The sequence below is a fragment of the Portunus trituberculatus genome, chromosome 17 (assembly GCF_017591435.1).
Source record: "Portunus trituberculatus isolate SZX2019 chromosome 17, ASM1759143v1, whole genome shotgun sequence".
NCBI classification, from domain to species: Eukaryota; Metazoa; Arthropoda; class Malacostraca; order Decapoda; family Portunidae; genus Portunus; species Portunus trituberculatus.
Window position 1 is genome coordinate 3,770,001 of NC_059271.1, and position 12,886 is coordinate 3,782,886.

General features: G+C 43.2%; 1 protein-coding gene across 3 annotated transcripts in view; it reads left to right on the plus strand.

Annotated features, from left to right (window-relative positions):
- Positions 1–96: 96 nt before the first annotated feature.
- Positions 97–12,886, plus strand: part of LOC123505114 (cell surface glycoprotein 1-like) — a 30,537-nt gene continuing 17,747 nt past the window's right edge. The window contains exon 1 of one of the 3 annotated variants that reach the window (XM_045256182.1): positions 97–234. In XM_045256182.1, coding sequence (XP_045112117.1) covers positions 223–234 — 12 coding nt within the window. In that variant the 5' untranslated portion in view covers positions 97–222. Of the gene's footprint in view, positions 235–704; positions 753–1,180; positions 1,238–12,886 lie in introns of those variants that run through there. The other 2 variants (XM_045256181.1, XM_045256179.1) reach the window with 2 other exon arrangements.

A 12,886-nucleotide genomic window follows, 5' to 3' on the forward strand; every position in this document is an offset into this window, starting at 1 on the left:
AGAAGCTTTCTATGTAATTAATAAAAATAAAATACAGTCTTGAAAATCCCGCAAATAATTTCTGCATCTTTTGAAAACAGTTGTGGTGAGAGAGCTAAGTGTAGTGTTGAGATTCCCAGTCCTGTGGTGCGTGGCGCTACAATGGACTACCTGGCAACCCGTGAGGAGCTCCAAGTATAATAGCGAGGAGGAAGTCGCTACCGCATTATTTTACAACACGCCATGAGAAGAGAAGTGAGTAACGCATCTTCCTGCTCCTCCTCCTCCTCCTCCTGCTCTTTGTCTCCACTCACACGTAGCTGCTGACTCATTCATTCCATTTGTCAAGGCGCTTCTCCGTTTTATGTGTGTGTGTGTGTGTGTGTGTGTGTGTGTGTGTGTGTGTGTGTGTGTGTGTGTGTGTTTGTGTGTGACTTTGTTTTTGTCTTTTCTTCTGTCTTGCGTCTTGCATCTTAGTTTTGTTTTGAATGTTTGATATTTCTTTTTTCATGGTTTGAATAACGCATTAATGTATGCTGTAAGTGGTCTCTCTCTCTCTCTCTCTCTCTCTCTCTCTCTCTCTCTCTCTCTCTCTCTCTCTCTCTCTCTCTCACACACACACACACACACACACACACAAACACACACACACACACACACACACACACACACACACACACACACACACACACACACACACACACACACACACACACACACACACACACACACACACACAAGTGATAGTGATAATAGTGATGATAGTGGCAGTGGTAATGATAGTAGTGTTGGTGGTGATGATGATGATGGCTTCCATGTATTCCTTTATTACATGGTCGAGATCGTTGTCCGTCTTGGCACTCAGCAGCTCCTTGTCCCCTAGGGCCTAGTGTCTCGCCACCTTCTCTCGAGAGATTTCAACGACCTATAGTCGAAGTCATAAGAACATAAGAACATAAGTGAGGTGGTCAATAATATTTTCATGGTTCTCGAGATACTTTAACGAAAATTATACAACGAACAGATAAAAAAAAAGTGAGAATCTGGATAATAATTTTTGAAATATTTGAAAAGGCCACGATGAGGATTAAGATTAAAAATACAAACCTACGTGAAAGAGGTGCGATATGAGACACTTGGTGGTTACGAGAATTTACAGCATATCGGTGGTGATCTGTGCATAATTTTCCAAAAAAGATGTAAGGGATGAAAATATATGAATGCTGGACGGAAGACGCGATGGAGAAATGACAGACAGGTATCGCTCCTTATCACCGAGAATACTGGTGTCATGCTATGTACCGAGGCTCTTGTTTTGAAACTCCTCGGATTTTCACAAGAATTCTTTTCAAAGGCTATACAGTTGATTTGTTGGGTTGTCACGAGGGATTTTTTAACTCACCAATGTTGCAGAATACGAGATTCATAGAAAATATTAAAGAGAATCCTAATAGCATCTACTATTGAAAATGGTCGAAATAAGAAGCGAAATCTTTAGGTATTAATATGGCTTCTACGGAAAAAAATATCGTGACATCTATTTTTCTTATATCAAATTAATTCATCATAAAACACTTAACATAAACACCTTTAAACATACAATGCAACAGTTCACTACACTATAATACTACAAATACTATAAATACTATTGTACAAATACTATAATAGAGCTTAAACGTGATCGCATCATCGAGAACACGGACAAGGTTCCGCCTCCTGTAAATAGCCGCAGTGAATGCTTGGGCGGCACAAAGGCCACACAGTACAGCAGCGAGGGTGGGCATAGGGTAGGGTGGGGTGAGGCTGACCAGGTAAAGACGAGGCGTGATGGTCAGGCTGCAGGAGGGGATCACCAACATCCGGCCAGCTGCTGTTCCTCCTTCTCCTCCTCCTCCTTTCCCCCATGTTTTTAACCATGTCATTCCTTCGCTTGCACTTACAAGGTTTCGGATAAGCTGCATCTCGTAATGGAAACCCAAGACTCTCTCTCTCTCTCTCTCTCTCTCTCTCTCTCTCTCTCTCTCTCACACACACACACACACACACACACACACACACACACACACACACGCCCGGTAGCTCAGTGGTTAGAGCGCTGGCTTCACAAGCCAGAAGACCGGGGTTCGATTCCCCGGCCGGGTGGAGATATTTGGGTGTGTCTCCTTTCACGTGTAGCCCCTGTTCACCTAGCAGTGAGTAGGTACGGGATGTAAATCGAGGAGTTGTGACCTTGTTGTCCCGGTGTGTGGTGTGTGCCTGGTCTCAGGCCTATCCGAAGATCGGAAATAATGAGCTCTGAGCTCGCTCCGTAGGGTAACGTCTGGCTGTCTCGTCAGAGACTGCAGCAGATCAAACAGTGAAACACACACACACACACACACACACCGCGTAGTGTAGTGGTTAGCACGCTCGACTCACAATCGAGAGGGCCGGGTTCGAGTCCCAGCGCGGCAAATGGGCAAGCCTCTTAATGTGTAGCCCCTGTTCACCTAGCAGTAAATAGGTACGGGATGTAACTCGAGGGGTTGTGGCCTCGCTTTCATGGTGTGTGGAGTGTGTTATGGTCTCAGTCCTACCCTAAGATCGGTCTATGAGCTCTGAGCTCGCTCCGTAATGGGAAAGACTGGCTGGGTGACCAGCAGACGACCGTGGTGAATTACACACACACACACACACACACACACACACTAATGGGCAAGCCTCTTAATGTGTAGATCCTGTTCACCTAGCGGCAAGTAGGTTCGGGATGTAACTCAGGGGTTGTGGCCTCGCTTTCCTGATGTGTGGAGTGTGTTGTGGGTCTCAGTCCTACCCGAAGATCGACCTATGAGCTCTGAGATCGCTCCGTAATGGGGATGGCTGGCAGGGTAACCAGTGGTGAATTACACACACACACACACACAGCTCTTGTGCAACGGGGGACAGTGATAGACTATTCAGTTCACACGCACATGAAAAAAATAAAATCTCAGCAAGTTACGAACTTCACTAGGACGTTATCACTAAGTTAGCAATCTGTGTGTGTGTGTGTGTGTGTGTGTGCGTACGCAGTCATTCATTATGGAAGTAATTATCTGTCATTAATACCTTTCCTGATAAACTACGTCACTGTCGTGTAGCAGGTGTGCGCAGCGAGTCACTGTCAAGGAATTGCTACACAAGAGCTAAGACATCACCATACCTCGGCGTCTTATAATGTTGCGTCACGGTGAGATAGAGAGGTGGTGCGGTATGTGGTGGTATGGTGGTGTGTGATGAAATGATGGTGTGTTGTGTTGTATACCCGTAGTGATGCAGCTCTGTATGGTGGAGTGGTGTGCTGTGTTGTGTGATGGTGTGATTTATGATGGTATGGTGATGTGGCGTATCGTGGTGTGTGCACGGTAGTGTGGTGTGTGGCAGTGTGGTGGCATGAAGGCGTGTTGCGTTGCGTGGTGGTGCAGCAGCGTATGGTGTTGTGGTGTGCTGTGTGGTGGTGGGATGGTGTGCCGTGTCGTGGTGTGGTAGTCCGCTGTGGTGTGTGGTGGTGTGCCGTACTATGCAGTGATGCAGCAATGATTGATAATGTGGTGTGGTGTGTGCATGATGGTATACTGTGTAATACCGGTCCGTGATGTCCCTCTATCATCAATTATCCCACAGCAAATTCTCTCAAGGTCAAGTTCAATGACTGACGTTTGACAAAGAACACAGCACCTCGCACGTGAGCTTCTTTCTTCCTTTCCATTCACTCATGTCCGATTTTAATTCGCTCAAGCATATTATGTAATCGTCTTATTGCTTTATTTATCTTTCTTTTGTCTTGTCAAGCAAGAATAACTAGTGACCCAACGATGCCCTGTTATGCAATGCGGCTACAGCGAAATGTAGATTCATTATATATATATATATATATATATATATATATATATATATATATATATATATATATATATATATATATATATATATATATATACATAGAGAGAGAGAGAGAGAGAGAGAGAGAGAGAGAGAGAGAGAGAGAGAGAGAGAGAGAGAGAGAGAGAGAGAGAGAGAGAGAGAGAGAGAGAGAGAGAATCAAGGAAATTCTATCGATTCCTTAACTGAAACTAGGCAAACGTGTGTGTGTGTGTGTGTGTGTGTGTGTGTGTGTGTGTGTGTGTGTGTGTGTGTGTGTGCTCGTGCGCACACTCTCGTTCGCTCGTGTTGGTGGGTTGTGTTGAGGTAGCAACCCGCCAGGAGGTGTAGCTAGGGAGGGAGCTGTGCATCGCCCGTTACTTGCCCCTCTCAGCCCTGCTCTCCTCCTTCCCCTAGGCTATTTGCACTCCCTCACTGCACCTCAACACCTCCGTCTCTCCTGTCCGTCTTTCAGCATACAAACACCGTAAAGTAACCCAGCAAAACTTCTCAGTTCAGCAACATAGTCTCCCAGCGTCGCAGCCAAGGCCACTGCAACATCTCAGCATCATAACAATGTGACAATAATTAAGTTTAACTCAGTTTGTTTTGTTTTCGTGCGTTTTTTTAAGAGATTCGTTCTCTGCTGCTGCTATTGTTGTTATAAACGTCATTATCGTCAAGTATTATTATCACTGCTAATATTACTATCATTATTAATTTCTACTACTACTACTACTACTACTACAACAACTACTACTACTACTACTACTACTACTACTACTACTACTACTACTACTACTACTACTACTACTACTACTACTACTACTACTACTACTACTACTACTACTATCGCAATTGCTGATATTATTTCCAATACTATTTTTTTGCTGCCATTGTTGCTACTGCAGCTGCTTATACTGTTATTACTATTCTGCAGCTGCAAATACAACAACAGTAATAACAACGACTACAATAACCATTACTTCTTCCACTCCTGTTACCACCACCACCATCACCACCATCACCATCACTCGCACCGTCACAACACGCGGTGGGAAGCCGTGCTCCGCTTGGTTCCTCTCAGGTGCCGATCTCTGCTATCTCGGTCATTCCCGTTATGCTCGTCACACTCACACTCACAGCCAAGCGATGGCAGTGGACGCAAATCTATGGAAGTTTATAAGGAAAGAATGTAGAGTGCAACCAAGCATTTTCTGCAGACTGTGATGTTGGATGGTACAGGAAACGTATCCTCAAGCACTTCACCACCCTATCTCGATTACTGATAACATGCTATACTGAGAGTTATTGGGATCTTCTAAGGTGTTTTAAAGCTTCTAACAATAGATTGATATGGATTTTGTCATCAATGATAAAACACCAATGACAACGCATACAATTCAAGTAACTTTCGAAATATTTCAAAATATCAGGTAAGCCAGCAACATCAGCCAGGACAATACAGCACGAGGGTGAAACGCAGAGCTTCCTTCATCCCACGACAATAATCATGCTGGCATACTTTCTCTTCAGGATCTTGAGATGACCGTGACACAAACACGGTATCTAATGAATAATGTCAGTTTGCCCCTAGGCTGTTCCAGTAAAAAAATCAAACAGTAGTATTCAGTAAAGAAAACTTACAGCACCGGACACAGGTGAGATGAGGGTTAATGACCTTCTCAGGAAAACAAAACACATTTCACCATAAAGCAATTCGTTCAGGATGGAGGTCGTTATGGTACTTATAACAAAAGGATTCATTGTCTCGTTGACAGTAACTGGGTCACCCAGGAACCCAGTAATAGTAATTACTATTCATTTACAACAATGACAACTGACGCTGTGAAGTTCCTTCTTTCTTAAAGCGATTTCTTTTAGTCGCTGGAGTTTAGTGTTCTTAGTTCCTCAGGCCATATCAGTCTGCTTACTTCTAGGTTACCTATGTATCTCCAGATATGATGCTATGTACGTACAGTACGTACTTACTCAAAGAAGTAATTTCGTAATTTTAACACCACCTTACACTGGGCTGGTTCATAAAGGATACCTGGGGAAACATGAGGAGAAAAACTGTGGCAAGCCAGATGTCAGTGGCTGTGAGCCGCGGTAGTGCACATCAGCTGCCAGCGAGACGGAGATGAGCGCGAAGGCCGCGTGCAAGTGTAGCGTATGTCTCAACTCCACTTTATACTGTACTGCGAGTAATAATGAGCATTGATGGAGACAGTTTCTGATGACATCTGATACTGTATTGATGATCTGTGAAGCGAGAGACGTCTGGCAAAATGACACCATGGTGAGGCAATTTTAGTCCGGGAAGGTGTGCAGCAGAAGCGACGGTTTCCAATATTTGTTTGCCATTTTGATAAAAGCGATGTCTGCACCTACGCCTTACAGATAAGCCTATGTGTAACCTGCTGGTGGTGAGCTTGCCAGGAGGCAGCTAGAGGTCACAGGATTAGTGTGCAATGAATGCATTGGTGGTTGACGGATCACACTGAGTGCTGGATTTGAAACACTGCGAACTCGAACAACTGCCCTCAAACTCTATAGAAATTATAAGACGATCCTAAGGGGTGCTTCTTTTCTTCCAGTGATGTTGTATAATCTATGTTGTATTATCATTTGATCATGACGGACAACACTTTTGAAAATCCCAGTAACCCTGTTGTGGCCTGTTGAAAATAGCAGCGATAAAGCATCGAAATGCTAGGGAATGCGGTAGTGAGTCACCAGTTACTACCGCCACCACGTCCCTGCTCGCCGCCGCACGCACAGTGACGGGGAGGCGCTGTCTTTTTATTAGGTCAGGAGTTTAAATGAAAGTTTCTCTGCCGTTACCGGGTTTTCTTCTCGACGGAGGTGAAGGAAAATTACACCCACTTCTTCCCTCGATTCTAGTCTTCTTCCCTGCCTCCCTTCACTTCACAGAGTTCCTCCTGCCTAATCCTCTCCTCCTTTCTCCACCTCAAAATAATTCTCTCTCTCTCTCTCTCTCTCTCTCTCTCTCTCTCTCTCTCTCTCTCTCTCTCTCTCTCTCTCTCTCTCTCTCTCTCTCTTCTTGTCTTTCTTCCTCCTCCTCCCAAATTACTACTCCCACTCCCCCACTCTACTTTTCTTCCCTCCTCCCTTTACTTCCCAAAATTATTCTCTCCCTTGCCTTCCTTTCCTTCATCACTGTCACCTCGTCTTCATGTTCATCTTTACTTATCTTGCCTAAACCAGTGAAGACCAAAAGTACAGAACCGGTTGGAGTACAAAAAAAAAAAAAAAAAAAAAAAAAATGAAAGATAAAAAAACAGCAATTAAAGCGAAAAGAAAGTTAATGGTAGAAAACAGATAATGGGTAGAGGAAACAATCAAGGATAAAAGAAGGAAGGAATAAAATGAAAAACCGCCGTGGCAGGGTGGAACCATGCGTGGTTTGGGGTCCGAGTGGTCTCCAAGCGCACGGGTTCGAATCCTGTCCACGGTCCGAGTGTAGGTTGGGGTTCCTCACTCGGGGCAACGGTTTCCTAGCGGGTGGGCTTTGAGATAGGAGGTACCGCAAAAAATATCCCCTTTAGCCCATAAATTCCCGTGAAAAGCCCACGTGGTATATATAAAAAAAAAAAAAAAAATGGAACAAGATAAATAAAGATAAATGTTTGGATAAAAAAAATAGTTATAAATCGATAACAGGAAACAGAAACAGAAGACAGAAGTCAGTTGAGAAATTGAAAAGCAGGCAGAAACGGAGAGAGAGAGAGAGAGAGAGAGAGAGAGAGAGAGAGAGAGAAAGCTAGAAATGGCAACCAGTAAAAAGAGAGCCAGGAATAGAAAAAAAAAAAAAAATAGAAAAAATGCTGCAGAAAACAAGCGGAAAATATGAACAAAAGACGATTAAGGATATGAAACAATTAAGAATAATAAAAAAAAAAAAACTGAGAAAACTACTTAGGTCCATATTCAGAAACACTGCTCCTCACCACAATTATTTGTCATATGCCAGAGTCAATTAGTCGGGTTTTCAAGAGTGTTTCTCGTACTAATAATGTAAGAGTCAAGTTAATGTCACTACAATCTTGAAATCATTAAGAAACTGTATAACTTCAACTAAAGCTTTGTTAGTGTCACTACAATCTTGAAATCATTAAGAAACTGTGTAACTTCAACTAAAGCTTTGTTAATGTCACTATATTCGTCAAATAATAAAAAAAACCCGTATAATTTCAACTAAAGTCATGTTAATATGTTACTGTAATCGTTAAATCATTAAAAAACCGTTTAACTTCAACTAAAGTCATGTTAATATGTCACTATATAGAATAACAAAAAATATTTTTGAGCAGCCGTAATATTTCAACTGAAGTCATGTTAATATGTCACTAGAATCGTCAAATCACTAATAAGCCGTATAACTTCAACTAAAGTCACGTTGATATGTCTCTAAAATCGTCACGTCACTAAGAAACTATAATTTCGATTAAAGTCATGTTAATACGTCAGTGGAATCGTAAAATCACTCTTGAGAAACGGTATAACTTCAACTAAAGTCTTGTCATTATATCACTAGAATCGCAAAATCATTCTTGAGAAGCCGTATAACTTCAACTAAAGCCTTTTGGAAGTAGTATCACTCCAGTGCAGCCTCAGGACCCGCCTAAGCGGAGGTGCTTCTGGCATTTTAACTCTGCTAAGTGGAAGGAACTAAGGCAGTACTATTCTGATTTCCCTTGGGATGATTATTGTTTTCATGTCAGAGATCCTTCTCTTTGTGCCGAGCGCATAACAGAGGTGATTATCTCTGGCATGGAGCTATACATTCCTCATACTTTCTCTAACCCTAAAGCTAAAAAGCCTTGGTTTAACTCTGCTTGTTCTCGTGCTGTCAATGATAGAGGCGGCTCACAAACGGTTCCGTAGCCATCCAACTGCTGAAACTCATGCCCTATATATTTCTGCCCGTAATCATGCCAAATCTATTCTCCAACTTACTAAAAACTCTTTCATCAATAGAAAATGTCAAAGTCTTTCCAATTCTAACTCCTCTCGAGATTTCTGGCATCTAGCCAATAATATCTCTAACAACTTTACTTCTTCGTCTTTCCCTCCTTTACTTCATCCAGATGGCTCTACAGCTGTCTCTTCTTTTCTAAAGCTGAACTCTTCGCTCAAACCTTTGCTACCAACTCAACTTTGGATGATTCTGGGCATATTCCTCCTACTCCTCCACCCTCTGACTACTTCATCCCTAAAATTAAAATTCTTTATAAAGACGTTTTCCTGGCCCTCTCTGGCCTTGATTCTCGGAAGGCTTACGGTCCGGATGGAGTCCCTCCTGTTGTTCTCAAAAACTGTGCTTCCGAACTCGCTCACTGCCTGGTCAAACTCTTTCATCTGTGTCTCTACTTCTATTTATCCTTCTTGCTGGAAGTTTGCTCACATTCAACCTGTCCCTAAAAAAGGTGACCACTCCAATCCTTCTAACTACCGCCCTATAGCTTTGATTTCCTGCCTTTCTAAAGCCTTTGAGTCTATCCTTAATAGGAAGATAATGAGGCATCTATCAGCTCACAACCTTCTCTCTGATTGCCAGTATGGTTTCCGTAAAGGCAGATCTACTGGTGATCTTCTTACTTTCCTAACTGAATCTTGGTCATCCTCTTTTAGGGACTTCGGTGAAACCTTTGCTGTCGGCCTTGACATATCGAAAGCCTTCGATAGAGTCTGGCACAAATCTTTAATTTCTAAACTACCCTCCTACGGATTCTATCCTTCTCTCTGTACCTTCATCTCCAGTTTCCTTTCCGATCGTTCTATTGCTGCTGTAGTAGACGGTCACTGTTCTTCCCTAAAACTATCAACAGTGGTGTTCCACAGGGTTCTGTCCTATCACCCACTCTCTTTCTATTATTCATCAATGATCTCCTAAATCTGACTCAATGCCCTATCCACTCCTATGCTGATGATACCACCCTGCATTATTCAACAGCGTTCAACAGACGCCCAACCCAACAACAATTAAATGACTCAAGGCGAGATGCTATAGGACGCCTAACTTCTGATCTTTCACTTGTTTCTGATTGGGGCAGAGAAAACCTGGTTTTGTTCAATGCCTCAAAAACTCAATTTCTACAACTATCTACTCGACATAACCTTCCAGACAACTATCCTCTCTTCTTCAATAACACTCAACTTCCCTCTCCTCTACATTAAACACACTCGGTCTATCCTTCACTAAAAATCTAAACTGGAAATTTCACATCTCTACTCTTGCTAAATCAGCTTCCAAGAAGTTAGGTGTCCTATGGCGTCTTCGTCCATTTTCTCTCCCTCCCAGCTGCTTGCTCTGTACAAGGGCCTTATCCGCCCGTGTATGGAGTATGGCTCTCATGTCTGGGGGATCCACACACAGCTTTACTAAACAAGGTGGAATCTAAAGCTTTTCGTCTTATCAACTCTTCTCCTCTAACTGACTGTCTTGATTCTTTAAGTCACCGCCGCAATGTTGCATCTTTATCTGTCTTCTACCGCTGTTTTCATGCTGTCTGCTCTTCTGAACTTGCTAACTGCATGCCTTCCCCCTCCTGCGGCCTCGCTGCACAAGACTCTCTACTTCTTCTCATCCCTATTCTGTCCATCTTCCTAATGCAAGAGTTAACCAGTATCTTCACTCCTTCATTCCCTACACTGGTAAACTCTGGAACTCTCTACCTGTGTCTGTATTTCCACCTGCCTATGACTTAAACTCTTTCAAAGAGGAGTGTCAAGACACCTCTTACGTTAACTGGACCCTCCTTTTAGATTTTTTGTTTTCTCTTTCTACTTTCTTCTTAACAGGGCCTGGCAACCAGCGGGATTTTTTTTTTTTCCAACACTTTGTTTGCCCTTGGCCAGTGCCCTTGTAATGTTTCGATGCACTTCCTCAAGCTACACATTTACCTTAATATTAAACGCTTTCCTCCCTCATGACGACAGTATTTCCAAGGCCACAGAGTTGATTGGTCAAGTTCTCATGGATATTCTTCCTATCGATAGCGTAGAAAGCTTATGTTATCACAGCAATCACAAAAAAATATATATACAGCCTTAAAAGTAGCAGTATTAAATTTCTGCAGTACCTTTCAAAGTCATCAAGATCGGACACCAAAGAGTTTAAAAAACCTGACCTTAGACGAGGCAGTGTCCAGCGGCGAGAGGTTGTCATTGTGATTGGGAGGTCCTGGTCCGCTGATGCTTGTTTCATGAGGTGAGAAAATAATGAAAAATACGCAGGATCAGAAACTCTGCTGCTTCACCTTCAAGGGTTTCCGGCCACTGCCTACATTTTTCCCTCGAATTACTGCATATCCAATCCACGTATGTTTTCTATATAAACTGTGACACAGTGTTACTTATTTATTTTTTGCTCTCTCTCTCTCTCTCTCTCTCTCTCTCTCTCTCTCTCTCTCTCTCTCTCTCTCTTCCTCATAACTACACACACACACACACACACACACACACACACACACACACACACACACACACACGGTAGCTCAGTGGTTAGAGCGCTGGCTTCACAAGCCAGAGGATCGGGGTTCGATTCCCCCGGCCAGGTGGAGATGTTTGGGTGTGTCTCCTCTCACGTGTAGCCCCTGTTCACCTAGCAGTGAGTAGGTACGGGATGTAAATCGAGGAGTTGTGACCTTGTTGTCCCGGTGTGTGGTGTGTGCCTGGTCTCAGGCCTATCCGAAGATCGGAAAATAATGAGCTCTGAGCTCGTTCCGTAGGGTAACGTCTGGCTGTCTCGTCAGAGACTGCAGCAGATCAAACAGTGAAACACACCCACACACACACACACAATTATTTTCCATGTCCATATTCCATAGTGGTCATAAGCTGCACATAACTAGACACACACACACACACACACACACACACGATTATTTTCCATGTCCATATTCTATAGTGGTCATGTGCTGCATGATGTTATCTAGAGTTCTGGTTATAGGTAAAGACTACTGACCGGTTCTTGGAATGCTGAAAAATTAATGGAAACAGTTTTGTAACGCTAAGCAACAAAACAGTGTGAATCTTAGGCAATCACAAACATGAGATTTATCCGAAGTTTTTTCACACATTTTTTTCTTTCATGGTCGTGCATAGACTGAGTATAAAGGCATTGTATCAATTATGCTTACATCCTTTGTTACTGCTCAACCATGGATTAGCGGAGTGCCTTCTCTTCTCCTGTCTCTCCCTCTCATATTTCCCTCTACATAATCTTGCTCAGTGCTTTAACAAACGGTCCCTCCAACACACACACGCTCTCTCTCTCTCTCTCTCTCTCTCTCTCTCTCTCTCTCTCTCTCTCTCTCTCTCTCTTCACCATCAATGCTAGAGAATGGGCGGTAGTGATTGCAGCTTGGCTGAGGAATAGCATGCATGGACGGAATGTTTAGGTACAGTATATCAACTTTTCGTGTGTGTGTGTGTGTGTGTGTGTGTGTGTGTGTGTGTGTGTGTGTGTGTGTGTGTGTGTGTGTGTGTGTGTGTGTGTGTTAGCCCACAACTGTCTCAAGCATCATGTACTCGTCACACGATGGACAGCTTTATCTTTGTGAGTTTAATGATTCTATAGCCGAGGGTAAAGGATTTTTTAATATGTCATATGTCTCATCAGGAAATAAAGACAATACCAGTTAAAACCTGTAGCAGTCCGAGCGAGGCACGAATCTCTGCCTGAGAAGAATCATGACAAGACGTGCACCAGCAGAGCAAGCAAGCAATGTGCATGTGTGCACATTTTGTGTAAGCTTAATGAATTCAGTCTTCACATTTTACTGCGCACATGCATAATACATGCCGAGGCAGCTACAGGGCATACTGCATCACAAACACTGGACGAGGCGGTGTGAGGAAGGGAGCCTGCGGGCTATGAGGCAATAATGCATTTCACCCTGGAAGGAAGGCTGCGGAAATCAGCAAAATTCTCATAACTCTCATGAGTCTCATCCTCACTGGGGCGGCCATGAACCTCACCTTCGCTCGTCTTCACGGT